The sequence below is a fragment of the Zootoca vivipara genome, chromosome Z2 (assembly GCF_965207765.1).
Source record: "Zootoca vivipara chromosome Z2, rZooViv2.hap1.1, whole genome shotgun sequence".
Lineage (NCBI taxonomy): Eukaryota > Metazoa > Chordata > Lepidosauria > Squamata > Lacertidae > Zootoca > Zootoca vivipara.
Genome location: NC_142585.1, coordinates 1,168,591 through 1,195,948, shown reverse-complemented (window position 1 = coordinate 1,195,948; position 27,358 = coordinate 1,168,591). Strand labels below are relative to the sequence as shown.

The 27,358-nt window shown below is 43.5% G+C and overlaps 2 protein-coding genes, 1 non-coding gene and 1 pseudogene across 10 annotated transcripts in view; all 4 read left to right on the top strand.

Annotated features, from left to right (window-relative positions):
* Nucleotides 1-2,820: 2,820 nt before the first annotated feature.
* Nucleotides 2,821-19,087, top strand: RBMX (RNA binding motif protein X-linked). 6 transcript variants are annotated; one of them, XM_088665150.1, is made up of 11 exons: nt 2,821-2,950; nt 7,461-7,587; nt 7,770-7,876; nt 8,578-8,746; nt 10,949-11,068; nt 11,706-11,820; nt 12,421-12,546; nt 12,640-12,735; nt 14,168-14,253; nt 14,747-16,932; nt 18,060-19,087. In XM_088665150.1, the coding sequence occupies exons 2-10, from the start codon at nt 7,479-7,481 to the stop codon at nt 15,055-15,057; spliced, it is 1,239 nt and encodes a 412-aa protein (XP_088521276.1). In that variant the 5' UTR covers nt 2,821-2,950; nt 7,461-7,478; the 3' UTR covers nt 15,058-16,932; nt 18,060-19,087. The 6 variants fall into 6 exon arrangements, with proteins under 6 accessions (XP_088521276.1, XP_088521274.1, XP_088521275.1 ...); XM_088665148.1 differs by having other exon boundaries at nt 14,153-14,253; XM_088665149.1 differs by having other exon boundaries at nt 12,634-12,735.
* On the top strand, nt 7,633-7,700 carry LOC148686510 (small nucleolar RNA SNORD61). Its single transcript, XR_015948798.1, has one exon. It is a non-coding gene; the product is annotated as a small nucleolar RNA SNORD61 (small nucleolar RNA).
* A 2,495-nt stretch (nt 19,088-21,582) lies between the features above and the next one.
* The window catches only part of ARHGEF6 (Rac/Cdc42 guanine nucleotide exchange factor 6), a 143,213-nt gene continuing 137,437 nt past the window's right edge, over nt 21,583-27,358 (top strand). The window contains exon 1 of one of the 3 annotated variants that reach the window (XR_015948742.1): nt 21,583-21,856. Coding sequence is in view for 1 of the 3 variants with exons in the window: in XM_088665144.1 (XP_088521270.1) it covers nt 21,692-21,856 (165 nt within the window). In the remaining 2 variants the exon portion in view is untranslated. The remainder of the gene's footprint in view (nt 21,857-27,358) is intronic. The other 2 variants (XM_088665144.1, XR_015948741.1) reach the window with 2 other exon arrangements.
* LOC148686508 (DNA-directed RNA polymerases I and III subunit RPAC2 pseudogene) lies at nt 25,069-26,228 on the top strand (annotated as a pseudogene).

Sequence of the window (27,358 nt, the reverse complement as noted above, 5' to 3'; positions counted from 1 at the left end):
GGTTCCGCTCCTTCCTCCTGGGCCATGTCCAGAAGGTGGTGGTGGGGGATGAGTGTTCAGACCCCTGGGCCCTCACTTGTGGGGTGCCTCAGGGTTCTGTCCTCTCCCCCATGCTTCTTAACATCTACATGAAGCTGCTGGGAGAAATCGGGGGTTGGGCTGGGTGTCCATCAATATGCAGATGATACCCAGCTCTTCCTCTCTTTTAAATCGGAACCAGTGAAGGTGGTGAAGGTCCTGAGTGAGTTGGAGGATGGATGGCGGCTAATGGATTGAGGTTGAATCCTGACAAGATAGAAGTGCTGTTCTTGGGGGACAGGGGGTGAGCTGGGGTGGAGGACTCCCTGATCCTGAATGGGGTAACTGTGCCCCTGAAGGACCAGGTGCGCAGCCTGGGAGTCATTCTGGACTCACAGCTGTCCATGGAGATGCAGGTCAATTCTGTATCCAGGGCAGCTGTCTACCAGCTCCATCTGGTACGCTGGCTGAGACCCAACCTGCCCACAGACTGTCTCGCCAGAGTGGTGCATGCTCTATTTATCTCCCACTTGGACTACTGCAATGCACTCTATGTGGGGGGCTACCTCTGAAGGTGACCTGGAAACTACAACAAATCCAGAATGTGGCAGCTAGAATGGTGACTGGGAGCAGCCGCCGAGATCATATAACAGTGGTCCTGAAAGACCTACATTGCCTCCCAGTACATTTCCGAGCACAATTCAAAGTGTTGGTGCTGACCTTTAAAGCCCTAAATGGCCTCGGCCCAGTATACCTGAAGGAGTGTCTCCACCCACATTGTTCTGCCCGGACATTGAGGTCCAACGCCAAGGGCCTTCTGGCAGTTCCCTCACTGCGAGAAGCAAAGCTACAGGGAACCAGGCAGACAGCCTTCTCGGTAGTGGCGCCCGCCTTTTGGAACACCCTCCCATCAGATGTCAAAGAGATAAACAACTACCTGACATTTGTTGTTGTTTAGTCATTTAGTTGTGTCCGACTCTTTGTGACCCCATGGACCAGAGCATGCCAGGCACTCCTGTTTTCCACTGCCTCCCGCAGTTTGGTTAGACTCATGTTGGTGGCTTTGCGAACACTGCCATTTAGAAGACATCTAAAGGCAGTCCTGTTTAGGGAAGTTTTTAATGTGTGCCATTTTAATGTATTTTTTAATCTTTGTTGGAAGCCACCCAGAGTGGCTGGGGTAACCCAGCCAATTGGGTGGGGTACAAATAATATATTATTATTATTATTATTATTATTATTATTATTATTATTATGTGTAACAGCAACAGTGTTAAAAATTAGAAAGGAGAACGGGCATCTAAAATACAAAAAATGCACAACTATAGAACCTTCTCCCTATCCAAAGGTTGGTCTTAATCTCCACCCCTACAGAAAATGCGAGAACTTCCCAGCTCTTACTTGGAGCTTTCTTCTTCTCTCCCAGTCTCTCACTCTGAGAAATCTTCACTTCCCTGTCTTTCACTCAGGGTTCTTCTACCATTTATGCCACTTTGGTGTGGCTGTGGTCCGTGGTCCCCAGTGACATTCCAGAAAGACAGTGAGAGGTTAGGCTCTCAGCGTTGGAAGTCCTGCCTCTTAATTCCACGTGTGATGGAATTTTGTCAATTTACTGAAGTGGGTGAGGGGAAGCACTGCACATGCTCAAGTGCACTTCCTTTCATTACAATTCATGAGGGCCAGGGCTGGGCCATGGAAATAGCTTCTGGTGAAGCTCAGTCTACCTACTTCAGCAGGAATGGGGAACCTGTGCCCTCCAGGTGTTGTTGTATTCCATCTCCCATAAGCCCCAGCCAGCATGACCCAGTGGGCAGGGGTGATGGGAGTTATAGTCCAGGAACGTATGGGGGAACCACAGATTCCCCATTCCTGATCTCCACCAAAATACAATTCGGGGAAACAGTTTGGATGTATTTAATCAAGTGATCCCAGTCACATAAAAGAGGCTATTTGAGTTGCAGACTACATGTTATTTGCCAAAGTAATTGCATGCTCAATTACAACTAGCCCCCTACTACAGACCCTCCAAGTGTCCCTATTTTCCATGGACAGTCCCAGATTTACAGAAGCTGTCCCACTTTCTGATTTGTTCCTAGAATGTCCTGGTTTTATTATTATTATTATTGAATAGGATGTCCCTATTTTAATTGGAGAAATGTTGGAGGGTATGTATGTACACATGTATCCATGGTGAGATTGTACGTGCATGTCTCTGTGTGCACACAAATATTATGAAATACTATAATACTGTATATAATATTCCTGGGTCCAGTAAGTGCTAGAATTTAACCAAGTCTCCTGAATCCTTGGATCCAGGAAAGGTTAAAACATAAGGCAGGCCAGTTTCCTGATGAGGTAAACGCCTGGAAGATGAGCCATCAAGGTTGTATAAATGTGCAAATTACCCATATATCAGAAAGACAACACAGTGCTTCATTCCAGAAGAAATCACAAACCCTGTGTAAAGCTCCAGGAATCCCCACTCAGAGATTGGGGCGGTATGCAACAATACAGCACAGTCGCGGACCATTTTGCACTGTTATGTAAAATCCCACCCCCCAATTGTGCTTGTGCTGATTGAGCCCTTTCTTTCTTTCTTTCTTTCTTTCTTTCTTTCTTTCTTGCTTGCTTGCTTGCTTGCTTGCTTGCTTGCTTGCGCACACACCCCAATAACTCTCCAGAGCAAGCTGCAACCTACCCACCCACCCACCCACTGTTCGCCAGAGCAAACTGCCCTCCTCCTATCTGAAAAGGCCACGCCTATCTTCCCCGGTGTGTCGCTGCTCCCCCCTTGCCCCGCTCCTTTCTTTTCCACTCCTACATCCGGGCTTTCTGGCCTCGAGACGAATGTGCTGACGTCAGTTATATAAAAGGCCCTCGGCGCCTTTGTTCCTTCTCAGTGCGTCGTTGCTGATCTACTGGCGGTTTGGAGGTAAGTTCGCGCGGGCGGGGGGGGGGGGAAGCGCACGCGCGCACGCATTTCGAATCGCCCGCCCTTTAGTATCCCCCCCACACCAATTGTTTTCCGCCGGCGGCAGTGAGCGTGGGGGGAGATTCACCTTCTGCGATCTCCCGTTTATTCCTTTTTCATTCCTCGTACGCACACGCCCCCTCAACGCCCGTCCTTCTCATTCATACGGAGGCGCCATTTTAAACCGTGAGGGAGGGGCGGACGGGGGCCGGTTGCCGCCTTGGGCCTGCCCTGAGGGAAAAGTGAGCCGGAGGGGGAGGGGGAGGGGGGCTGGGAGGGAGGGAGGGTCGCCAAAGCCGCCATTTTGCGATCGCCTTCAGTTCCTCTTTTGTGGCCCCCTCCCCTTTATTCGAACTGCGCATCCCGCGCGAGGGCGCCCGGTGGGCGCTAGAAACCGCGACTGCGCAGGCGTGACTCGTTCTTTTCTTGCCTCTTAATGGAACGCGCGTTCACCCCCTCCCCTATTCTTGGCGGTCTCAGAGTCGCGCATGCGCGGCCGCACGGTTACCGAAATGTGGCCTTTTGTCACTTTGGGTATACAGTACAGTATTCCGTTTCTTGCTTTTCTTTAATTTCTGAGTTTCCCTTCCCCCCTTTTTTGTAGCCAAGAAAGGCTCTGAGAGCGGCTTATAAAAACACTATTTTAAAAGCATAAATATTTATGATGGCAGCCGCTGTCCTTGGGCTTAAGAGTCTAAAAATAAATTTTAAAAGGTGTTGGTTTTTTTTTATGGTTTATTATTTTTATTAATAGTCTTGGCTAGTGTTAAAGAGTACAGGAAAAATTATATGTTAATATTGTCATACAAAAATTAGCCCTTTGAATATTCAAATATTTTAGAAAAATCAATAAAAAGTGTATTAATATACTTGTAAAATTGTAACTGTTACTTCTCTTAAAGAAATGGGTTCTGAAGTTCTGCAGACTGAATTTTTTAAGCTCGCTTCAAAACAGTCACAGCTCTAAAGATGCTCAATTTTTAATAAAAAGAATCAAACAAATTTTTAATAACTATTTAGTAACTAAAATTTTGCAGTTTGGACGGTTACAAGTGATCATAAAAAGCCAAGACATTTTAAAATACAATTCCACAGGTAAAACCTTAATATGTAATGAGGTTCTAATCAAAGTAACCAACAAACACATGCAGATGAACGTCTGGAAGAATTTCATAGATTATTTAATGAAAACAAATGTATTTATAATAAAATGTTAGGTTTATGCTAGTTATTTGGCACACACTACATTTTCACAACTCTTCTAATACTGGAAAATTACCATCTCAGTGCTGTATGGTTTATTATTGTAGTAACCTCTTATATAAAACACAGATATTGTGTGAACATGTTCTTGGCAAAATAAAGTCCCTCGAAGTGTGTTCAAAATAAGTAGAATAATTTAACCCCAATAATATTTATGTAAGCACATAATACAACCATGCTCTATAGGACACAAAGAGATTTTAGTTGCTACCTCGGGTCCTGTCCCCAGCATCTCTAGGCAGGACTGGCAAAGACCCCTGAAACCATGGAGAGCAGACAATACTGAGCTGGATGACCAATCAGCTGTCTCTAATAATAATAATAATAATTTATTATTTGTACCCCTCCCATCCGGCTGGGTTTCCCCAGCCACTCTGGGTGGCTTCTAACAAAGATTAAAATACATTAAAATGTCACACATTGATTGATTGATTACGGTTCTTGACCAGCTATGTCACACATTAAAAACTTCCCTAAACAGGGCTGTCAGATGTTTTCTAAATGTCAGGTAGTTGATTATCTCTTTGACATCTGCTGGGAGAGCATTCCACAGGGTGGGCGCCACTACTGAGAAGGCCCTCTGTCTGGTTCCCTGTAGCTTTGCTTCTCGCAGTGAGGGAACCGCTGAAGGCCCTCGGGCGCTGGACTTCAGTATCTGGGCAGAATGATGGGGGTGGAGACGCTCCTTCAGGTATACTGGGCCAAGGCAGTTTAGGGCTTTAAAGCTCAGCACCAACACTTTGAATTGTGCTCAGAAATGTACTGTACTGGGAGCCAATGTAGGTCTTTCAGGACTGGTGTTATATGGCGGCTGCTCCCAGTCACCAGTCTAGCTGCCGCATTCTGGATTAGTTGTAGTTTCTGGGTCACCTTTAAAGGTAGCCCCACATTGCAGTAGTCCAAGCAGGAGATTAACTACAGCATGCACCACTCTGGCAAGACAGTCCGCAGGCAGGTAGGGTCTCAGCCTGCATACCAGATGGAACTGGTAGACAGCTGCTCTGGATACAGAACTGACCTGTGCCACCATGGACAGCTGTGAATCCAAAATGACTCCCAGGCTGTGCACCTGGTCTTTCAGGGGCACAGTTACCCAATTCAGGACCAGGGACTCCTCCACACCAGCCCCCCTGCCCCCCCCCAAAACAGTACTTCTGTCTTGTCAGGATTCAACCTCAATCCATTAGCCGCCATCTATCCTCCAACCGCCTCCAGGCACTTACACAGGGCCTTCACCGCTTTCACTGGTTCCGATTTAAAAGAGAGGTAGAGCTGGGTATCATCCGCATACTGATGAACACCCAGCCCAAACCCCCTGATGATCTCTCCCAGCAGCTGCATGTGGATGTTAAAAAGCATGGGGGAGAGGACAGAACCCTGAGGCACCCCACAAGTGAGAGCCCAGGGGTCTGAACACTCATCCCCCACCATCACTTTCTGGACACTGCCCAGGAGGAAGGAGCGGAACCACAATATAACTGCTCCCAGTTCCTCTAGACAGTCCAGAAGGATGTTATGCTCGATAGTATGAAAAGCCGCTGAGAGATCCAGCAGAACTAGGAAACAGCTCTCACCTTTGTCCCTAGCCCACTGGAGATCAGGACTGGAAGGGATCCAAATGATCCGCTTCTTACAGGCGTGTCTGGAGTTGTTCAGCAACCACCTGCTCAATCACCTTGCCCAAGAATGGAAGATTTGAGACTGGGCGATAGTTGGCCATATTGGTTGGGTCTAAAGATGTTTTCTTAAGAAGTGGTTAAATGACCGCCTCTTTCAGCGAGTCTGAGAAGGCTCCCTCACAGAGCGAAGCATTCACCACCCTGCAAAGCCCATCGCCCAGCCCTTCCTGGCTCAGTTATGAGCCAGGATGGGCAAGGATCAAGGAGACAGGTGGTTTGTTTCATGCATCCAAGCAGCCTGTCCTGTACAGTAAGTTCCTCAAGTTGTTTTTCATATAACAGAGCAGTGACTCCTTGCCGTTTGGTGTACTTAAGCACCATAACTTGATTTAAGTTCTCCCTCCCTGCTACGAATTTGGGTCTGCTTGCTACTTCAAAGTATGTGTGGGTAGGATTGGGCTGTTGATGGACCTTGTTGAACCATTTTTTAAATCCTGAAAGTTCCTCACTGAGCTTTTAGCCAATAATGTTGTGATGATGGAGTACAGAAACATTGCAAAGCATACATAGTGGTGCTCTTATATATTCAGAAGTTACTTGTTTATATTATTGTTTAGTGAACTGTTCGGCGGAATTCTGAATTACAGTATCTCAATAAAAGGATTAAGTAGTTTCCCTGCCTTTTAATGGAACAAAAAAAATCCGGTGGGTGGACGACTTAAATATCCCTGTGGGATATTTCTGTGTAAAATAGCAAAAAAATAATGCAAATGGATATGAAAAGATGTAAGGAAGTATAAGATAACATAAAAAGAACAAAGTAACAACTATTAGTACAACAGAAAAAAGAAATGGTAAATACAGTGGGGGTGATGGGAAGTCTTATGTATATGAATAAGAATGTATGGTGAAAGGAATTGTATTGGTTTGAATATATTTTTATTTGTATATTTGGACATACCATACAAAAGAATGTTATGTTATTAATCAATTTCAATAAAGTTTACAAAAAGCAAAATAATTATCCCTGTGGGAGACAGCTCCCTTTGTAGTAAACACTGTGGTGCATTTTCAACCTTTTTCAGTTTCAGAAAAATCATAGGGGAGCTGTTGTATTTTCTTCCACTGTGGATGTTTCCTTATCTGAAATTAGGTTTGCTTTTCTTTTAAAAAAATTGTAACAGTTTCTTGCATTAGAGCTTTTACTTGCAGGTAGTAATTAAAGGGCCATTGTTCTGGATTTTGGGGTAATGTGTCCACCATTAGGTCCAGTCACGGATGACTCTGGGGTTGTGGTGCTCATCTCGCTTTATTGGCCGAGGGAGCTGGCATACAGCTTCCAGGTCATGTGTCAATATTTGTTCTCAATTAGATGCGTTTAAGCAAGGCCTTGGTCACCACAGAAAGGATGCTGCCATTTCTGTTTAGCAACTAAGGGCATGGACAAGCTGATAAGGACCATCAATCCCTAATCAGTTTTTTTTTTCAATATCTGCATATTGCTGTCTGAGGAATTATCCTGTTTTGTCAAATATTTCCAAAGGACGCAAGCTTCTCCCCTGTTTCAAGTTGAATGTGTGTTGTTCCAGATCCCAAACAGTGTCAAAATGGTTGAAGCAGATCGTCCTGGCAAGCTGTTCATTGGTGGGCTGAACACAGAGACTAATGAGAAGGCTCTTGAATCTGTCTTTGGCAAATATGGCCATATAGTAGAGGGTAAGCACACAGCCTTTTTAGGGCATAATATTACGTTAAGGGTCTGCTTTGATGAACTTAACAGCTTTGATCAGTTGAAGTGATAGAGCTTTCCTCTAAGAAGTTCTGAGCAGGCTTGTGTACAACTTGGGATATATCATTCTATGATGAAAGAGTGGAATAACACTTTTGTCTTTCTTCAGTTCTCCTTATGAAAGACCGTGAAACCAACAAATCAAGAGGGTTTGCTTTTGTTACCTTTGAGAGTCCAGCAGATGCCAAGGATGCTGCCAGAGATATGAATGGAAAGGTAGGAAGTACTGTGTTAATTGCAGTGTCAAGCTGAGGGTGATTGATTGACAGAGTTGCTTTTCAGTTAATGAGACAAGTTCAGTGATGTGTTATAAATGGAGTGAATGCTTGGGTAATAGCATTTAGGGATGCTAAGGGAATTTGTTTAAGGATGTTAAGGGTTAGCTTTAAGACAAATAAAGCCTGATGGCATATTTTCTTCAAGAATCCTAGTACGGGCATTCTATGGGCTACTCTTAAATTAAGAACAAAACTGGATGTCTCAAGAACTGCTGAAATAATACAGCATTGCTTCCTGATTGTGATGGCTCAATCAGTTAGTCCTACGTAGAAAATACCTGTAGTGACTGTTGCTTTTTAATAACATGCACATCATGGCAAAACCTTTGCTTCTGAAATTTGGTTTGAATGCACTTGGAAACTAAAGATCTAGAAGAATTGTATGTAAACAAATAAGACTGACATACTGAAAGCATGTAGCTGTAGAATATGAGTGTTCAATTTTTAAGTTGACCCTGGTTGGTTAAATCCTAGAGTGGTTTACAAAATGGAGTTAAAACAATATATTCATTTTTAAAATTAGGTTTTTTATCTGCATAATACCAAACCAAACGTATTTGCCAGAAACCAGAATTGAGGAACTCTGTCCTACAAAAAGAAGCATTTGCAATTAATGCTGAGTTAGATTCCTTTGTTCAGTCTTTAGACGGAAGATCAATTAAAGTTGAACAAGCTACCAAGCCATCCTTTGAAACCGGTAGACGTGGGCCCCCTCCCCCTCCAAGGAGCAGAGGTCCTCCAAGAGGTTTTAGAGGCGGAAGAGGTGGAAGTGGAACACGGGGTCCTCCTTCAAGAGGGAGTTATTTGGGTATGTGTGTTTTCCCATGTGTAATTGGGCAGCATACAAGACACTGCATAGAGAATGCTGGTTTATAGCCTACTCTCAAAATCAAGACACAATTAGGACTGTGCAATATCTGGTTTTCAACATTTTTATATATCAGCAGCTAAATATTGTGATATACTGATACATTCCAAATATGATATATCTCAGCTGCTGCTTCTCTCCACCTTAGGGAAGGAATAAATGCCTAGATGCATAATCAATGCCCTGCAGTTAAGTAAGGCCCCATATTGCCTTAAACTGCTTGGCTGAGGGGTAAGAAGCCCCTCAAAACTGGTTTCAGGCAGTTTACCAATATATCGCCCCGCTCTAAACGCAATACAAATGATGAATTTCTGGTGGTTATTTTACCCCAGGCACCCCCAAACTTCGGCCCTCCAGATGTTTTGGACTACAATTCCCATCCTCCCCGACCACTGGTCCTGTTAGCTAAGGATCATGGGAGTTGTAGGCCAAAACATCTGGAGGGCCGCAGTTTGGGGATGCCTGTTTTACCCCATTTGGAAGTTTCGGAAAAGATTGTTGTCCTGCTATTGTACAGGATAAATGCTGTTCTTGTTAGTGATGTACTCCAGTATAGAGATGAAGCTAGCAAACTTGTAGGCTTGCTTAAAACATTGAGATAAATTGGTCCAGGGGTTAATCTCATGTCAAACAAATTGGCGATTTGCCTTAACTGAAATTTTGCAAGTTTAGGCAGAAGTTTTTCAATCTGTGTTCTGATGTTGTTCTTCAATCAGTGTTTTGATATTCTTTGATGTTGAAACAGTTTACACTGCTCCACACAGTTGGTTTTTTTAATGTCTTAAACAAAGATGAGTTTCTTAGTATTTGTGTATATGCTATTGACAGCGATTTTTGCTGTTTATAGCTGTCCTGCATTATTTGCTGTTTTGAGATTAAACAGTAAATAGCAATTTTAATCTTTTGTAATCCATGGTCTTGCTTTGTTGAACTCCAAATTTTATTATAGAAGGTTTGAAATAAATAACAAATTCATGAAAACAGAACAATAAAATCGTTGTTGTCGTTTAGTCGTGTCCGACTCTTCGTGACCCCATGGACCATAGCACGCCAGGCACTCCTGTCTTGCATTGCCTCCCGCAGTTTGGCCAAACTCATGTTCGTAGCTTCAAGAACACTGTCCAACCATCTCGTCCTCTGTCGTCCCCTTCTCCTAGTGCCCTCAATCTTTCCCAACATCAGGGTCTTTTCCAAGGATTCTTCTCTTCTCATGAGGTGGCCAAAGTATTGGAGCCTCAGCTTCACGACCTGTCCTTCCAGTGAGCACTCAGGGCTGATTTCCTTCAGAATGGATAGGTTTGATCTTCTTGCAGTCCATGGTACTCTCAAGAGTCTCCTCCAGCACCATAATTCAAAAGCATCAATTCTTCGGCGATCAGCCTTCTTTATGGTCCAGCTCTCACTTCCATACATCACTACTGGGAAAACCATAGCTTTAACTATACGGACCTTTGTCGGCAAGGTGATGTCTCTGCTTTTTAAGATGCTGTCTAGGTTTGTCATTGCTTTTCTCCCAAGAAGCAGGTGTCTTTTAATTTCGTGACTGCTGTCACCATCTGCAGTGATCAAGGAGCCCAAGAAAGTAAAATCTCTCACTGCCTGAATAAAATCATAGTAATTCAAATTATCGGAAAGAGCTGCTGAGAATCAGTTCTATTCCAAATGACATTCTCTCTCTGGGAAGGGACAGTGCAGGAATATTTTGTGTGTATCATGGGTACTGCCACAGTGGTACATTGTGCTCCCAGTGAGGCAGATCTGTCTTAAGGCAGGGGTAGGCGACCTAAGGCCCGTGGGCCGGATGCAGCCCAATCGCCTTCTCAATCTGGCCCATGGACGGTCCGGGAATCAGCGAGTTTTTACATGAGTGGAATGTGTCCTTTTATTTAAAATGCATATCTGGGTTATTTGTGGGGCCTCCCTGGTGTTTTACATGAGTAGAATGTGTGCTTTGATTTAAAATGTATCCCTGGGTTATTTGTGGGGCATAGGAATTCGTTCATCCCCCCCCCCCCCAATATAATCCGGCCCACCACATGGTCTGTGGGATGGTGGACCAGCCCACGACTGAAAAAGGTTGCTGACCCCTGGTCTGAGGAATCCTGTTTCTGCTATCTAGCTGACACATTGCTGCTCTTCTAGGTTCTTCTAGAGGCCCTCTACCGATGAAAAGGGGTCCACCCCCACGTAGCGGTGGCCCACCACCTAAAAGACCTGCTCCTTCTGGACCTGTTCGTAGCAGTAGTGGAATGGGAGGCAGAGGTATTTTTTTATCACTTTGATGCCAAACAGCATGTAAATGTAATAAAGTAATTTTTTTATTGTCCATTGCATGGATCCACAAATTTGTGGTGGTTGGAGAAAGGCTTTTACAACTGCTGAGTTTCACTGGCACTCAGAAATAGCAAGGTAGTTTTCTGCTTCCAGGACCCTCCAGCAGTGCTATGTTGGGAGCAAGTCCCTGCCACTGTCTCTGTGTTAGGGCAGATACCATTTGCTGGATTAAGAGGTGTGAATTGACACTCCTTAGTTATGCTGGATGACTGTGGTGTTCAGCCTATCTCCACATGTGAGTCCTATGCAACACATTTGAAAAGGATTCTTGAGTGGTAGAATATGGGCTAAATACTCACTATTCAACCCCTGTTAATGTATGCTTAGTTTGACTAGGCCTCTGTTTGGAAGAACTGAAAGCAACTTTTCTTTCAGTATAATGTTAGGGCTTTGCTATCTCTTGATCTTGCTGATAGAGGTTGTATTGAACTTAAACCACCACAGAAAAGTTTGATCCAGTATGGTGTGGTCTTTGCTCATGGTGGGAACAACTTTTTCTACTAATACCTTGTTTTAGAAGGCTTTATTTAAAAAAATATTTCCTTTTCTGCTTGATTACTTAAAGCACCCCTTTCACGCGGTAGAGACAGTTATGGAGGACCGCCACGCAGAGAACCATTGCCATCACGAAGAGATGTCTACCTGTCTCCAAGAGATGATGGTTACAGTACTAAAGACAGGTAAAATCAAACCCTGTTTGATATTTTTCAGATCAAGGAACTTAATTATTGAACTGACTGCATTTTGATTGCAGAAGCAGTGATTTCATGGAAAGAGTGCATTTAAAGGACTGGGCGTGTCCCATCTGTCAGGACAACCAGGCAATTGATTTGTTCTGGCAAATCAATGAGATAATGAGGCTTTAGGTGTTTACTGTTTGTGAACAATTTGTTATCTGCATAAAGGAAGAATGAGGAGAATCAAAGTGGCTGGATATTTTCTTACTTTTAATTGAATTTGTACTTAATGCTAGCCATTTAAATTGTAGCAATTAATTGTAGAATTGGTTGTATTTTTTATTTAAAGCTAAATGCTAATCTAGAGATGTTAACTCATGTTTCTGTAACCAAAGTTTAAGATGCTAGTGGCTACACCACCTTTTGAAGTTCAGTATTTTGTGACTTGTCAGCCAAGCCTAATTAGATGTTACACTATGTCTCCTCCACTTTGTGGTAGGGTGTCTGCTGCTGCATTAGGACTCTGCTTGAGTGTATGTCTGTGAGCTGTTATGAGGAGCTCCTGCACTTCACTACCTGAAAAAATAGTTTTCATTTCCATAGCTATTCAAGTCGGGACTATCCAAGCTCCAGAGACAGCAGAGATTATGCTCCACCGCCAAGAGATTATGCCTACCGTGATTATGGTCACTCCAGTTCACGTGATGAGTACCCCTCACGAGGCTACAGGTAGCTAATGTTCGATTTTGTGTGTTGTTGAACAAATCTCTCATATTCCATTAACAAGCTAGTCAAGCTCATTGTTCAATTGGCAAGTTCCAGAGACACAAAGGAATATACTCCACCTCCAAGAGATTATGCCTACCGTGACTATGGTCATTCCCGTTCACGTGATGAGTATCCCTCAAGAGGTTTCAGGTACTTAACGTTCACTTTTGTGTATTCTCAAACAAATCTTTTAATATTTCATTCAACAAGTTAGTCCAGCTTATGTTTCAGTTTGCAGTATGCTTCTTTGTACTTGATTCAAATTATAAGCACAATAATATAACAAGTGTCTTATGGAACCTTGAGCGAGAAGGTTTGGTGGACTACAGTCCTTTTCATTAGTCACTTTTGAAGTCTTATCATACCTACTTGCAACTAAGGATAGTACTTCATGTGACAGGTGAAGTGGACTGTGGTCCATGGAAGCTCATGCCATAATAAATCTGTTTATATTTAAGGTGCTACAAGAACATGTAGCACCTGCGTTACAGAAGAGAAACCAAATCGCCATGCCTCACATGAACAATTGTTGGCTTTCTTTAAGCAGTTCTAAAGCCACTAGCCAGTCATGTGAAGGTGGATAATGTAGGTCTATGGGAAGCTATATGTCATAATTTTCTATAGCATCATCTATGTTTATCAGGGATGGGGCAGACTTCAGGTTTGTGGAATATACTTTTATTTGGAACTAAAACCTAGGAATCTTATTAACAGGAGACTAGTGTAAATGATGTACTTGGAATTAAAGAATTTTGAGCCCAGGAGTTCAACTGAACACCGCTCATGTTCTATGCACAGATCCATTAATGGTTGCCTCAAGCTTTCTACATTTTGCTGCTGTAATTGGGAGTCAAATCCTTGCTGATCTACTAATAGATCTGACTAAAGGTAAAGGGACCCCTGACCGTTAGGTCCAGTCGCGGACGACTCTGGGGTTGTGGCACTCATCTCGGTTTACTGGCCGAGGGAGCTGGCATACAGCTTCCGGGTCATGTGGCCAGCATGACTAAGCAGCTTCTGGCAAATCAGAGCAGCATACAGAAACGCCGTTTACCTTCCCGCCGGAGCGGTACCTATTTATCTACTTGCACTCTGATGTGCTTAAAAAACTGCTAGGTTGGCAGGAGCAGGGACTGAGCAATGGGAGCTCACCCCATCGCGGGGATTCAAACCGCTGACCTTCTGATAGGCTCTGTGGTTTAGACCACAGCGCCACCCCTGATATTCATGATCCTCTGCAAAAAAACAACTTTGGCTAGTTCTTACCCCAAGGGACTTATGTAGACAAAGGAAATAGTGGGGAGGGTAATTGAGGCAAGGATAGATGGATCTTTGATTATTTTAGTTATATGTACATAGACTGAGTCAGACAGTATTTGGGACTATTGGGTATCGGGACTATTGGGTATTGGGACTAAAGGGTGGGTCATCTCAAAACCACCTGGATGGGAGACTACTTGGGAACCAAATCTTAAGATTATTTTGAGGAAGAACAGGGTATAAGTGAAAGGGCTGCCTTACTCTGTGCAAAAGTCACCTAGCAATGGGCTGTACTAAACCCCAGCAGTTATTCCTCTTACAGCGATCGTGATGGCTATGGAGGGCGTGACCGGGACTACTCTGATCACCCAAGTGGGGGCTCATACAGAGATTCCTATGAGAGTTATGGTAAGTGCTTATTTTGAAGGTCTTAAGGAACTCAGTAGGACTCACTCTTGACTTAATATACTGCATCTACTTAAGTGGGGAATTGGCATCTGGGTTTGTCCACTGCAGTGAAAATACGCCGTTACTTCATTTTTAACAAAAATGATTGAATTACAGTTCCCATAAACTAACGAAGCAAAAGTTCAACTGTTCTGAATTGCATCTATCACTGGAAAAAAATGGTGGAATTTCTGCTGTAAAAATAGCAAGCTGTTCTGGAATAATCCCAAAAAGAGCTGCCTTGAGAGATACCATCGTCTTCAAACAGCCTTTATTTCGTTCACTACCCGATACTCCCCTGCCAAATGTCCCAACATGTGAGATTATATTAAAACTTTCAGTTAATACAAAAGAGTAACAGACACCATTAATACAAATTCTTTTAAACTCAGATGTAAAGTTGTGGTGACATGATTTATAGTGTTGTCCTATTACCTGACCATTGAACCTGCAGGTAACTCACGTAGTGCTCCACCTGCACGAGGGCCCCCTCCATCTTATGGTGGAAGCAGTCGCTATGACGATTATGGGAGCACCCGAGATGGGTATGGTGGAAGTCGAGAAAGTTACTCAAGCAGCAGAAGTGATGTCTACTCAAGTGGCCGTGATCGTGTTGGAAGACAAGACAGAGGCCTCCCTCCTTCTATGGAAAGGGGTTATGCTCCTCCACGTGATTCTTACAGCAGTTCCAGCCGCGGAGCACCCAGAGGTGGCGGCCGTGGAGGGAGCCGCTCTGATAGAGGTGGAGGCCGAAGCAGATACTGAAACCTTTTAAAGTGCTGGACCAAATCAGTTTTTTCCTCCAACAATTGGAATGTGGAAGTTCTATCCTCACTCCAGAGGACTACTGAAACCTTTGTTTTTAACTTTTTTATTGTCGCTTGTTAAGTTCCCCTCCATTACTTAATGTTTTTTTTGTGAGGAGAAAGTAAACATGTTTTAATTTCATTTAAAAATTGTTAATATTTCTCTCAGAAAGCAGATGTTAATGTATGACATTTTTAGTCTGTGTACTAGTGTTGTAACTTTTTAAAGTAAAGGTTAACCCTGAAATGCAACGCTCTCACCTCATCCATGAAACCGGCAACCCTAAGGCTTCCCGTACAACGTGCAGCCATCTAAAATGTCCATGGATCGTTCTACATATGCAAACGTGTGCCTTCTTTCTAGGCAAACCCATTTTAGCTTTTGGAGGGTGGTGGGATGTGTGCCAAACTAAAATGTTAAAACATCCTCTCCATGCTGAAATGCACACAATGCTCCAAAATAGAAAATTTCTTCAGTCTTGTGTAAAAATTCAGGATACCATTCAGTCATTAAATCAAAACGACATACGGATAATGCTGAATGTACGTTGTGCCTTTCTACATATTTCATTTGGGAATTTGCAAGAACCTCACCCCCAAAATAACATATTAACCTGTAGTAAGCAAGCTACAGATCTGTAAGTAAGAGGTTTGGCCAGTTCCATCAAAGAAGCTGCAAAACGGTACTTGCTCTTACTGTTTCAAATTTTTGCAATCCTGTAGTGTCTCATTTTTAAAGGAACATCTTTGACTCCAAAGGCAAAATGGAGAAAATAAGATAAGCAAAGAAGTCTTTCTCTCCAACTTCTGAAAGGCTTATGGCTTCATATAAACAAGTTTCAACTTTCAGCATTCCACAACAGATTTAAAGCATCAAATGCGTGTGAAACAGCAAAAGATGGTAAGCAAAGCAAACTAGTTTTTCAGTCTAGTCAAACTGAAACCAAAACTACTGTCCTTAAATACGGTAGGACATGCTGTACATCATGGCAATGGAAGCTCTCTTAAATTTTAAAGCAGCACCCAATGGAAAAACTGCTGGATAGCCTTAGGCGAAGCCTTACAAATTCAACATAACCCTATCTTAGATGAAACGGTGTATGGCACAAAGCTTTTGAAAGCAACACTAAGAAAACAACTCACTGTAGACAAACATTTCTTTAAAGGGTTGGGAGGGGTTGTTTTTTGCTCAGTATGTTTCGATGCAGAACTTAAAAAACAACAACTGCTTGTACTATACTAGGAAATTAAAATGCTAACAAATCAGAAATTGGCTTAAATAGCCAAAATCTATACCAGCTTGGGGAATTTCAGACAAGCCGTTAATACGAACCTGATGTTTAGTTGGATGCCTGACTTCTTTGTACTAAGTCGGGTAGGCAGTTCTGATACAAATAGCAGAACCTGTGGCAAGTTGTCATGACCCAGGTGCAGCCAGGAAGTCCAAAAGATGCTCTTGAAATGTAGTAAGACTTGAAGACCTCCAACTAAAGTTCTGCTATAATCCTCAAAACATGCCAGTCAAGTTATGGATTTACCATGAAAAGCACCATTGGAAAGGAAATGAGAATCCATAAGCCATTCCAGTTCATTCCAATCCAGTGAACCTTCCACACCTCAATCTTGAAGCATTAGAGCTTGAAGCAGGTTAATTGGCAAACACAGGCGTTCTTGCTGTGTTTCTGGGGGTGGTTAGGGGCTTGGGCAGTTTGTGCTAGAATAATTTTTCATGCCTGTTTTAATTGTTGCAGGATGACTGCTTCCTTTAAGATGTGACCTGGTGCCTGGCGGTGGCTGGTGGACAACATAGATTTCTACTCTAATAGTATAACAGGTAAGCTGTGGGGAGATGCAATGTTAGGAACACTGCATACTCTGCAAATTAAAGATAGGCAGATAGAGTATACAACTTAAATTGCTGATACCTTCAGTGAAGTTTGTGGTGAGTTCTTGGCTGCTCATTTTGGGTAAATAGCCATCCTGTTTTGGAATCTAGTCTTTGCACATTTCTGAGGGAAGAGGAGATAATAAACTTACTATTTTTCACCTTCCACATATGTCCCAAGGTGGTGTATGAAATAAAATAAAACCAGCAGAAAAATAGCAAGATGAAATTAAAAACAAGACATCAGTGGCAAAGACATAGTCATCCACCTAGGGAAGCTTGCCGGAATTAAAAAAAAACAAAAACTTCTCTCTCCCCCCCCAAAAAAAACAAAAGTAGTGGGCAGATGTCATAGCTCAGGCATAGGCAAACTCTAGATGTTTTGGGGCTACAACTCCCCTCATCTCTGACCACTTTTCCTGTTAGCTAGGGACGATGAAAGTTGTAGTCCCAGAACAACTGGAGGGCCGAGTTTGCCTGTGCCTGCCATAGCTAAATAGTTGCAAAAAACAAACATTAGCAGGTAGGCAACCTAAGGCCCATGGGCTGGATGCGGCCCAGTTGCCTTCTCAATCCGGCTCGCGGATGGTCCAGGAATCAGCGTGTTTTTACATGAGTAGAATGTGTCCTTTTATTTAAAATGCATCTCTGGGTTATTTGTGGGGCATAGGACTTCGTTCATTTTTCTCACCAAAAAATAGTCCGGCCCAGCACACGGTCTGAGGGACGGTGGACCAGCCCACGGCTCAAAAAGGTTGCTGACCCCTGAGTGAGCAGAATAAGGCTTTCAGCAGCCACATTATACCTAATAAGAATCCTTGAGTATCTAATATTTTGGGGTTTGGCTGTGCTGTATTACAGGAAGCCTCTTCTATCCCTTAAGGATTGTGTGCCCACTTCTGAGTGTAAAATAACACTTTCCAAGTCTTGAGTTGTAGACCATAGTAGTTTATACAGCCTTTATTATGAGTTTGTTATCTGCATCAAAGCACACCCATTCATGACTGTCCCTGAGCAAATCATAGTTTTCTGATAACTTCCTTTTGAGGCACTGCTAATATTACTCTTTATCTTAGGTACAAGGTTCATTGTGGCTGACATTTGAGGAATGGATGCCCATGGAGAATGCAGCTGCTGAGCAGCTTAAATATGTCTACAGTGTTTAATGAAGACATTTCGGAGGGAAGTCAGATCTTAAATGCCAGTGCCAGTCATGGCTGTGAGCATTGGATGTTCAGAGAAGAGAAGAGGAAGAGGCCTGAATGTCAGAAACAGATGGATACAGATTGTTTGTGCCCTGTTACAAATACTGTGTAGCAAAAGTTGTTGGCATGTAATGTGCTACTCTGGCAGTAATGTGTTACAATCGCATCTTGTGCAGGAGTTTGGTTCCAGGGGTTCCATGTATACACAAAAACACTTGCTCTCTAGCCTGTGGAACTCCCACACACTTGAGCACCTCAGGGTTTCCAGAGCTGGCATGCCAAGAAGGCCTCAACACCCCCATCCCCATCCTAAGCAAGGCAGAGAGTTTAAAAACTCTGCATTGGGTTTTCCCAATGCAAAAGAAGAGCTTTTAAGCTCTCTGCTTTGCGTGCTTTTAACTTTGCAGGATTTCAACCAGGAGTCTTCAACCATGTATGTTGTGTTTTGTTTATTGAAAATTTTAAAAACAAAGTTTTGGCTCAAATCCTTCAAGTTAAATGCTTGTAACATTGTATTTGAGTCTTTGGTATGAGGCAGATGTAGGATAATTTTTACACCTTGGCAAATTAATGTTTAGAGCTAGAAGGCCAATGAAATAAACATGCCTCGGGCGTTCTCTACAGGATTTCAAGGAAGCACAAAATTGCATCTGTTTAGAAAAAAAGGGTTTTGAAAAAGGTGTGAAGATTGATAATTAAGAAAACGGGGTGTCTGTCTTGTGGTTCCAAGTGAGTTACTGTTACAGGTGTAAGAAGTTTTCTTGTTCAAACACACATGTCAACCAGAAAAAGGTCCCAACCCCAAAATGGAGATTCTGACAACTTTAAAGGTCCACTAATCAAGATAATTGTATTACTGTAAATCCATTATTGGAATAAAAGTGTTCATTTTTTTCTAAGACTCGTTTCATTGTTTCAAAGCTGTGTGTCTTTTAAATGGGGGTATTAGTTTCAGAATGAAGCACAATGCCACATAGGCCGAACTCAAATGGATGGAGGAAATTTAGGGAGCACACTTAACCTCAGTAAGCCCCTGCTTATTCAACCCTCAACCTTCCTATGGGAGCCAAGAGGTCTGAAAGAGACTTCTAAACTAAATTCTACTGAATTTGGAGTGTTGGTAATTGCACTTCCTGCTAGACACCCTTGGGAGCATCAGATCTTGTTCAGTGGAGGAGGCGAGGCCCCTGTGTGTGTGTGGGGGGGGTGTCTCATGCCTACCTACACATTTTAAAGCCCTCATACTGAGCTTAACTTCTGAAGAAAGCTTCAGTGATGTCTGAACCCCTTATTACAGGTGCGAAAGTAGTGAGGAGCTTGGAGGTTCAGTGCTTACGTGTGTGGTTCCACAACATCTACAGCCTGTCCTTAAGACAAGAATTGAGCTATAGTGCCGCAGCAGAGGAGAGTCCCAAGAAATTATTGACTACCCAGACAATGTTAGCAATAACTACAGTACTGATGCTTGAATTTCGGTGGAGACCGGCCAGGTTTAATGTAGTCAGCACTGCTCTTGTGGAATTGCAAACTGCTTGCTGTTTTTGAGGGGGTAACTGAAGATGAAAGGAGGATGGAACCTGCTGCTGTTTTAAAAACAGCTATAAGTGACCATTAGATGTGCCATCTGCATTACAAAGTAGGATGTGCTGCTGCTAAGCTGAGAAATGTGTTGCTGGTTGAATTATAACTGTTTAAAAGGCAGGGGAAGAAACCCTGTTAGGAAAGAAATTGTGGTGTTGACCAAATCTAAACAACACTTTCAACAATTTTGCATCAATGCCACCGCACTTACTAAAAACAGGTTTTGCAATACAGTATAAGTCACATATTGCCCACATCTTTGGGACTGTCCGACTAGCAATAAATTATGTGCCCCCTTCTAGCTTGTAGACTCTGTCATGCGGAAGTCTAGATATTTCTACGCATCTCCAGGCCTAAAAGAGGCATGGCTTTCTTCAGCCATGCATTCTAGTCACTGGAGAACAGGCCTGAAGAGAGTCTCTGGGTGCATAGGTCTGAAGAGCCACATTAAGTTCCTGGGTCTGAGGTTCCCTGGTTTAGGGCAACAGAGTGGATCTAAATGGCAATTATCTGCGTTCATTTTTCAACCTTGCCCAGCATACAGTCATACCTCGGGTTACAGACGCTTCAGGTTGTGCATTTTTGGGTTGCGCACCGTGCCAAACCTGGAAGTACCGGAACGGGTTCCTTCTGGGTTTTGGCGCAGAAGCACTAAATCGCACTTTGCGCATGTGCAGAAGCACCGAATCACGACCCGCGCAGGCACAGCACTGCGGGTTGTGAACGTGCCTCCTGCACGGATCACGCTCACAACCCGAGCGTCCACTGTATTTGGTCTGGGGCTGAGTTCCCCTTTAAATTGGGATTAGATACACATATTTTTGCATTGTGTGAATGTACACAGGCAGATGCATTCTTTACACACTGGGTAAGGAATCTCAGCCTCCAAATGTTGCTGGACTACCATCCCTACGTAGTGATTGGCCATGTTAGCAGCTGTAACCTGTCATGGGAGGTGGAGTTCAACAACAAACCACTAACCTGCATGTGTGGTGGCTTACGCAAAGGAATATCTGCTGAGTTTGCCCTCAAATGCAGTCAAGAGTGAGTTCGAACCAAAGCTGTCTGATAGAAGTTTCCTGTGTCCACACATTACAATTTTAGGGAGTATACAGCAGGAGGGGATGTGTTGACTAAATTTATTTTTTGTGTGTGTGTTTTGTGAGCTGATGCCTAAAAAACCTACTTTATTTCAAACTTAAACAGAATTACAGCTGCCTTAAATATAGTTTCTTAAAAGATGGCTGCTGTCTTGAAAGTTATAGCTAACACTTCTTTAACATTTCATGTGCAGGTCTAGCTGCTGAGCAGAACAGTGAGAATGAAGTGACAGGGACTGAGGTAGACTTACCTGTATCACCTCAGGACTGCAGAAGGGGGGGGCACATTTTTAATTGATTCCTGCATGTAAAAAGCTAGTGCAGCAAGGCTCAGGCTGGGCTTAACTTGCTTGCTGGTGAGCTTTTTATTATTTTTGCACAGGGGAATACTCAAAAAGAGCATCTCCCATGATCCCTTCTACTGGGTCATTCTGCTGCCAGAGTAGTCAAGGTCTCTGTTTTATGTTAGGCTGTGTGCAAAGTAAACATTTGAGAGATACAGGATAAGGGCACCTCTATTCTTACAGCAAAACATCCGTCACAAAAGCTCTTCCCCTTCCTACTTCTTCAGAAATGATTGCAGAAGACCAGAAACCATCATGCAAATGCACACAAACCCATCCCACCAGTCAGAGGAAAGTCTGTTTCTGGTAATTCTCCCCCCCCCCCATCAGCCCGTTTGTGGCTTTAAGTGCAGGGCAGTAAGTAACCTCTACTGCTGCTCTGCTCACTCCAGAAGAAGCAGGAAGATACAGTCACGGATGTGGGTTAGGCATCGTTGCATGCAAGATCTGCAAAGCTGAAGACACTAAATATTCAACCATGAATCCAGAAGAGCAAATCGTAACCTGGCTGATTTCTCTGGGGGCTTTAAATTCTCCCAAAATGATTATTGGCGACCCTGTGCAGTTCCTGAAAGCATCTCTGAAAGATGGGGTTGTTCTGTGCAAACTGCTTCTCCGCCTTCTTCCAGGATCTGTAGCAAAGGTAAGACCATGAAAGTTGTTCACCTGCCCACTGACGAAAGCCTTTATTCCGGGCTTTTTAGGAGAGGTACCATTCGGGAGTGATCCTATATCAGGGGTCAGCAAACTTTTTCAGCAGGGGGCCGGTCCACTGTCCCTCAGAACTTGTGGGGGACCGGACTATATTTTTTTTTGGGGGGGAATGAATTCCTATGCCCCACAAATAACCCAGAGATGCATTTTAAATAAAAGGACACATTCTACTCATGTAAAAACATGCTGATTCCCAGGCCGTCTGCGGGCTGGATTTAGAAGGTGATTGGGCTGCATCCGGCCCTCGGGCCTTAGTTTTAGTTTGGGGACCCGCTGTCCTACATATTTTCCAATGCCCTGCTGCAAGGATGTGGCCATTGCTTTAAATCTGAATCCCTGGTTCTTTCCAACAAACTTTAATATTTGCAAGAAGAAAAGAAAGTTGATGATAATAAGAACGGTCCTGACATGCAGTGGTTGCGTTACTCTGCTAGTATGGGAGGAACAACAGGCCTGCTACACTAAGGCTACATAGAAGCAGCCAATGCTTTGTCAACTGGGTTAAAGCTGCTGTCAGAATCAGCCACAGGGTGACTAAGGTGTATTGGTATAAAAAAGAATAAAATGCTTGTCATAACAGCAATTATGAAACTTTGCAATAGCCCTGTAGAGTAGGCTGGTGGTGGTGTTGTTATCTCCAAATTGCAGAAAGGAGGGGGCCAGTAGGCCCAGTAATGCAGCTGAGAGAACAGTGGTTTGCCTATTGCTGTCTATTGATTTCATGGCAGGTGGTGATATGAGAATTAGAAGACATAAGCATCTGCTTTATAACTGGTCACATTTCCTCGACCAGTAGCTTTCTGGGGCCTCTGGCAGAGATGGCTTTCCTAGTTCTGTGCATAGCTGCCAAGTTTTCCCTTTTCTCGCGAGGAAGCCTATTCAGCATAATGGAATTTCCCTTAAAAAAAGGGAGAACTTGGCAGCTATGGTTCTGTGGCCTCTGACTGACTAGGCTGAGGGATCCCAAATGCAATTGAGACCTCCCCAAGATCCACTGATTGGACACAGCTGTGAACCCTGCTATGGAAGGAAATTGGCTTCTGAGAGGATTTCAGTAGGGGCAAATGTAAGGTTCTGCACTTTGGTAAGGTGTTGGATTAAACCCTAGGCCAGGCATCCCCAAACTTCGGCCCTCCAGGTGTTTTGGACTACAATTCCCATCTTCCCTGACCACTGGTCCTGTTAGCTAGGGATCATGGGAGTTGTAGGCCAAAACATCTGGAGGGCCGCAGTTTGAGGATGCCTGCCCTAGGCAGTCGAAATCTTGGGGGTCCCCCTCTTGTTGGCATAACATTGAACTAAGAAAGCTTGATTGTAATTTTCTTTCAAGATCAAATCAATATTATTTTGATCCATTGTTACAGGGCTCCTAAAAGGCATGGGGCTCATCGGCCAGTGTCTATTCTGCCCATTTGGTAATCCGGCATTGCTTAGGCAGGAAGAACCAGTTGCACAAATGTAAGAAGCGGATCACCTGGCTTTCAAGTAGTACATGTGTAAAGGAGCTGGGGGTCTTAATAAACCACAAGCTTCTCATGAGTCAAGAGTGATGCAGCAGCAAAAAAAGCTAATGCAGTTCTAGGCTGCATCAACATGAGTATAGCATCCAGATCAAGATACTGCTCTATTCTGCATTGGTCAGACCACACCTGAAATCTTGACAAGCTGGAAAATGGGCAGAGGAGGGTGACCAAGATGAACAAGAGTCTGGAAATCAAGCTTTATGAGGAGCAGTTGGGGGAAATTGGTATGTTTAGCCTGGAAAAGAGAGAGGGGAGATAAGATAGCCATATTCAAATATCTAAAGGGCTGTCACATGGAAGTTCGAGCAAGCTTGCTTTCTCCTGACCCAAACCAATGGATTCAAGTTACAAAAGATTCAGGAAGAACTATCTGACAGTAAGAGTCATTAAACTGGCCTCTCAGCATGACGTGGATGGCTTCCTCGTTGGCGGGGCTTCCCTCAAACCCGAATTCATAGACATCATCAACGCAAAACACTGAAAGCTGCTGCTTGGCATTCAAAGTTCATCGCAGGCAGATTTGGCACTGTAGAAACCTGTGCCCACCCTCTGCACTGGGGTTACACGAACTCCCCTTCAAGTCCCTGCTCCCATACTTTGCTGTTAATTGTCCCACACTGCTGCTAAACACAATGGTTGCCAAGGCATTTCTCGGTTAGCTGGATCCTTTGTGCAGGCAGGCCGTTGTTCACTTCCCCCTGTGCTCGAGGGACAGGGCTTCCTGCCTTGCTCTTGTCCCTGTAAGCTAGGCAGAGGCCTGTTTTTTTTAAAAAAATAATTTTTATTGATTTTCACATATAGGAAAAAAAGAAAAAGGAAAAAAGAGAAAAATTTAAACAAAAATAATAATACAAAAATACAGAACAATATCATCACATCTTGTTTCTTCAAACTTCTTCACTTCCCCTTCTTACCGTTCTTTAATAATTAACTCATACCATTTCCACTCTTAGCTAGACATCAAAAAATTACATCTTAACTCCCATTTCATATCTTATTCATATCCTTATTCATTTTGTATAGAAGACTGAAGAAAAAATAGAAAGAAAAAACCCACAAAAATAGTAAAAAGACATAATCATATTTTTCAATTTCTAATCTAAGCATTTCGGACTTCCTCATTCCCCCTTCTTGAGTTCCTTATTGTTCACTAATTATTGCAGTTTCCAAATCTAAAATTACATTCTTTCTTCCAATTTGTAACTTCTTTTTAACCATTTACCCTTCATGCTCTTTACCTTTATTACCCAACATTCTCTACCCTTTTACCCAAAAATATTCAAGATTAATTTTCAAAATCTTTCCCCCCCTTTTTATTCCCACCCTCGAAACTAAATCTACCCCAGTGTCTCCAGAGATTTCAGCCTTGATGCTTTCCGAGTTCAAACCGTGTTTTATCAACCTGTAAAAATTACCTCAATTCCTTTTCACCCCACCTAAATTTTGCTCTGTCCCAACCTAAATTTTGCTCAACCCCCCCCCGCTGTATTCCCAACATTTTATTTTCAATCTCATTCTCTTTCTGCCCCCCTCCTGCTTCCTTCTCCCCCTCTCTCAGTTACGGATCTCCTCTGTCATTTCCAAAATTGTTGTCAAAATCAAGTCCCACTGTGTAGCATTCTTCTCACAGTCCAGAACCTTCTCTTCCAACCTGTTGGTGCTCTCCGCCTCCATAATTGTGGCAGGCAGGAAGTGGTATTGTTGTTGTCCTTGTCTTACCGGTATATTTTCCAAATATAAAAAATAAAATAAAATCCCGTCTGAACTGGATACAACCTCTGTTTCATTACTTTTCTCTTAATGTTCACTCTCAAGTTCAGCACTGAGCAGCCTTAAGATTTATTTTTGAAACTTCCTCTTTTACTTGTCTGCAGCTCAGTCTCAGGCTTATACAGTCACTGTGCTGGAGGGCCAGGGCCAGGCCCTTGCAGAGCCAGGCAGAGGCCCGGGCCAGGTAGATAATGTGCCCCCCCTTCCCCACCCCGGGGATCACTGAAGTCTTATAAATAAGTAAGTATATAAATAATTTTTACAAAAGTTATGCTGACAAATAATTTTATTTCAAGGCTTGAACCGTATCTTCATATAAATACAAAACGGAAAATATAGATATACAACAGTGCTTTTTAGGTCCTCTGCGCTTGGCAGCCTTGCGAGGAAGAAGATGGGGGATAAAGAGGACGGGAAGAAGCCGCGAGTGCTGCAGATGGTACGGGCAGATGGGACAGATAAGAACTGTTTTACGTTTGTGCTCCGCAATGAGGACCACACCCTTGGCAACTCCTTTGAACATGATCATGAAAAACCCTGAAGATATAGCTATATAGATATAGTTCTGTGGATATAGCATCACCCACCCTTCTGAAAGAAAAATAAACCTCCGCATCCAGACCAAAAGAGGCCTACCGGCTGTTGATATGTTCCAGAAGGGGCTGGAGAATCTCATGGGTGTTTGCCAGCACATACTCAGCAAATTTGAGGCAAGCGTGGAAGAGCGCAATGCCAAGAAGGATGTGACTATGGAGGAAGCATAGTCTTGAGTTCCAATCTGCTGTTCAGTCCTGGCCACAGAACTTAGTCTGCTTTGGTTGTCCTGATGGATGGCCTTTGCAGAGTGTTATCTCGTTGGCATTTGATGCCGTTAACCATGGTATCCTCCTGGACAGGCTCCAGCAAATGTGAATTGGGGGCAGCGGTTCCAACCCCATCTTCAGGACCGAGTGATATTGGGAGGGTGCCTTTTGAACTGGAAGCTGCAGTTATTGCAGAATGCTGCAGCATCACAATCAAGCGCTGGGGAGTGGGTGGGGTTGTGAAAGAAAGGGCCTTGTTTTTTATGGACTAAAGGTTTCCCCCCTAATAAACATTGGATGATGGAATACAAAAGCAAAACAAAACACAGTGCTTTTAAAAAATACATAGGGGAAAGGATTGTTTTAAGTATTTGCATTTAAAAATGCTTTACTAGCTTTCTTTTCTGCGAATTCTTGAATTACACAAGAAAAATCTAGCAACTTTGCCTTATCGTGGTTTATGTTTATCATTGCTAAACCATTTAGGCGTTCTTGAGCCATTGTTGATCGACAGAAAGACTTAATCCGTTTTAATATATTGAAACTTCTCTCATTGGAGGCCACTGTAGCTGGTAATGATAGGAAAATGTGTAACGCAATTAGAAGGTTTGGAAAATTTTTTTCCAAATTCAAGTTTAGTTTAGTATTTGATCGGCAATTTCTTTCGGTGACAGAGAAATAAGTTTGAAATTTGTATCGGGGGGGGGGAAGGGAAATTTGTCCCTCAGACCTTATGGGGGGGGCGGACTATATATATATATATTTTGGGGGGAATGAATGAATTCCTATGCCCCACAAATAACGCAGAGATGCATTTGAAATAAAAGGATATATTTTATTTAAGGCGATTGGGCCGGATCTGGCCCCCGGGCCTTAGTTTGCCTACCCATGATCTAGAGTCATTTAAGCCCTGTCTTGTGTTACCATTTGCACGGCCAGATCATAGCAGCTTGCTCTTTGGGATTTCAACCTGGAAGTGAGTTTCCCGAGCTTTCTGAGGCCTTGCTGCCTTCCGAAGCCAAGCCCTGACCTCTGCCGGGCTTGCGGAGGCTCCACGCTGGGCCTATAGGCCGCAATCGACCCCCGAAGCCTTGCAGCCTCCCAGAGGCAAGCCCCGACCTCCACCGGACCTGCAGAGGCTCCACAATGGGCCTGTAGGCCGCGATGGGCCTCCGAAGCCTTGCAGCCTCCCAGAGGCAAGCCCCAACCTCCCCTGGGCTTGTGGAGGCTCTGCAATCGGCCTCCAAGGAACCAGCCCCCGGCATCCTCAGGATGCCCAGCAGGTCGCATCCCAGCCCCAGAATTAGGTAAGAAACACTTACCTAACGAAGAACA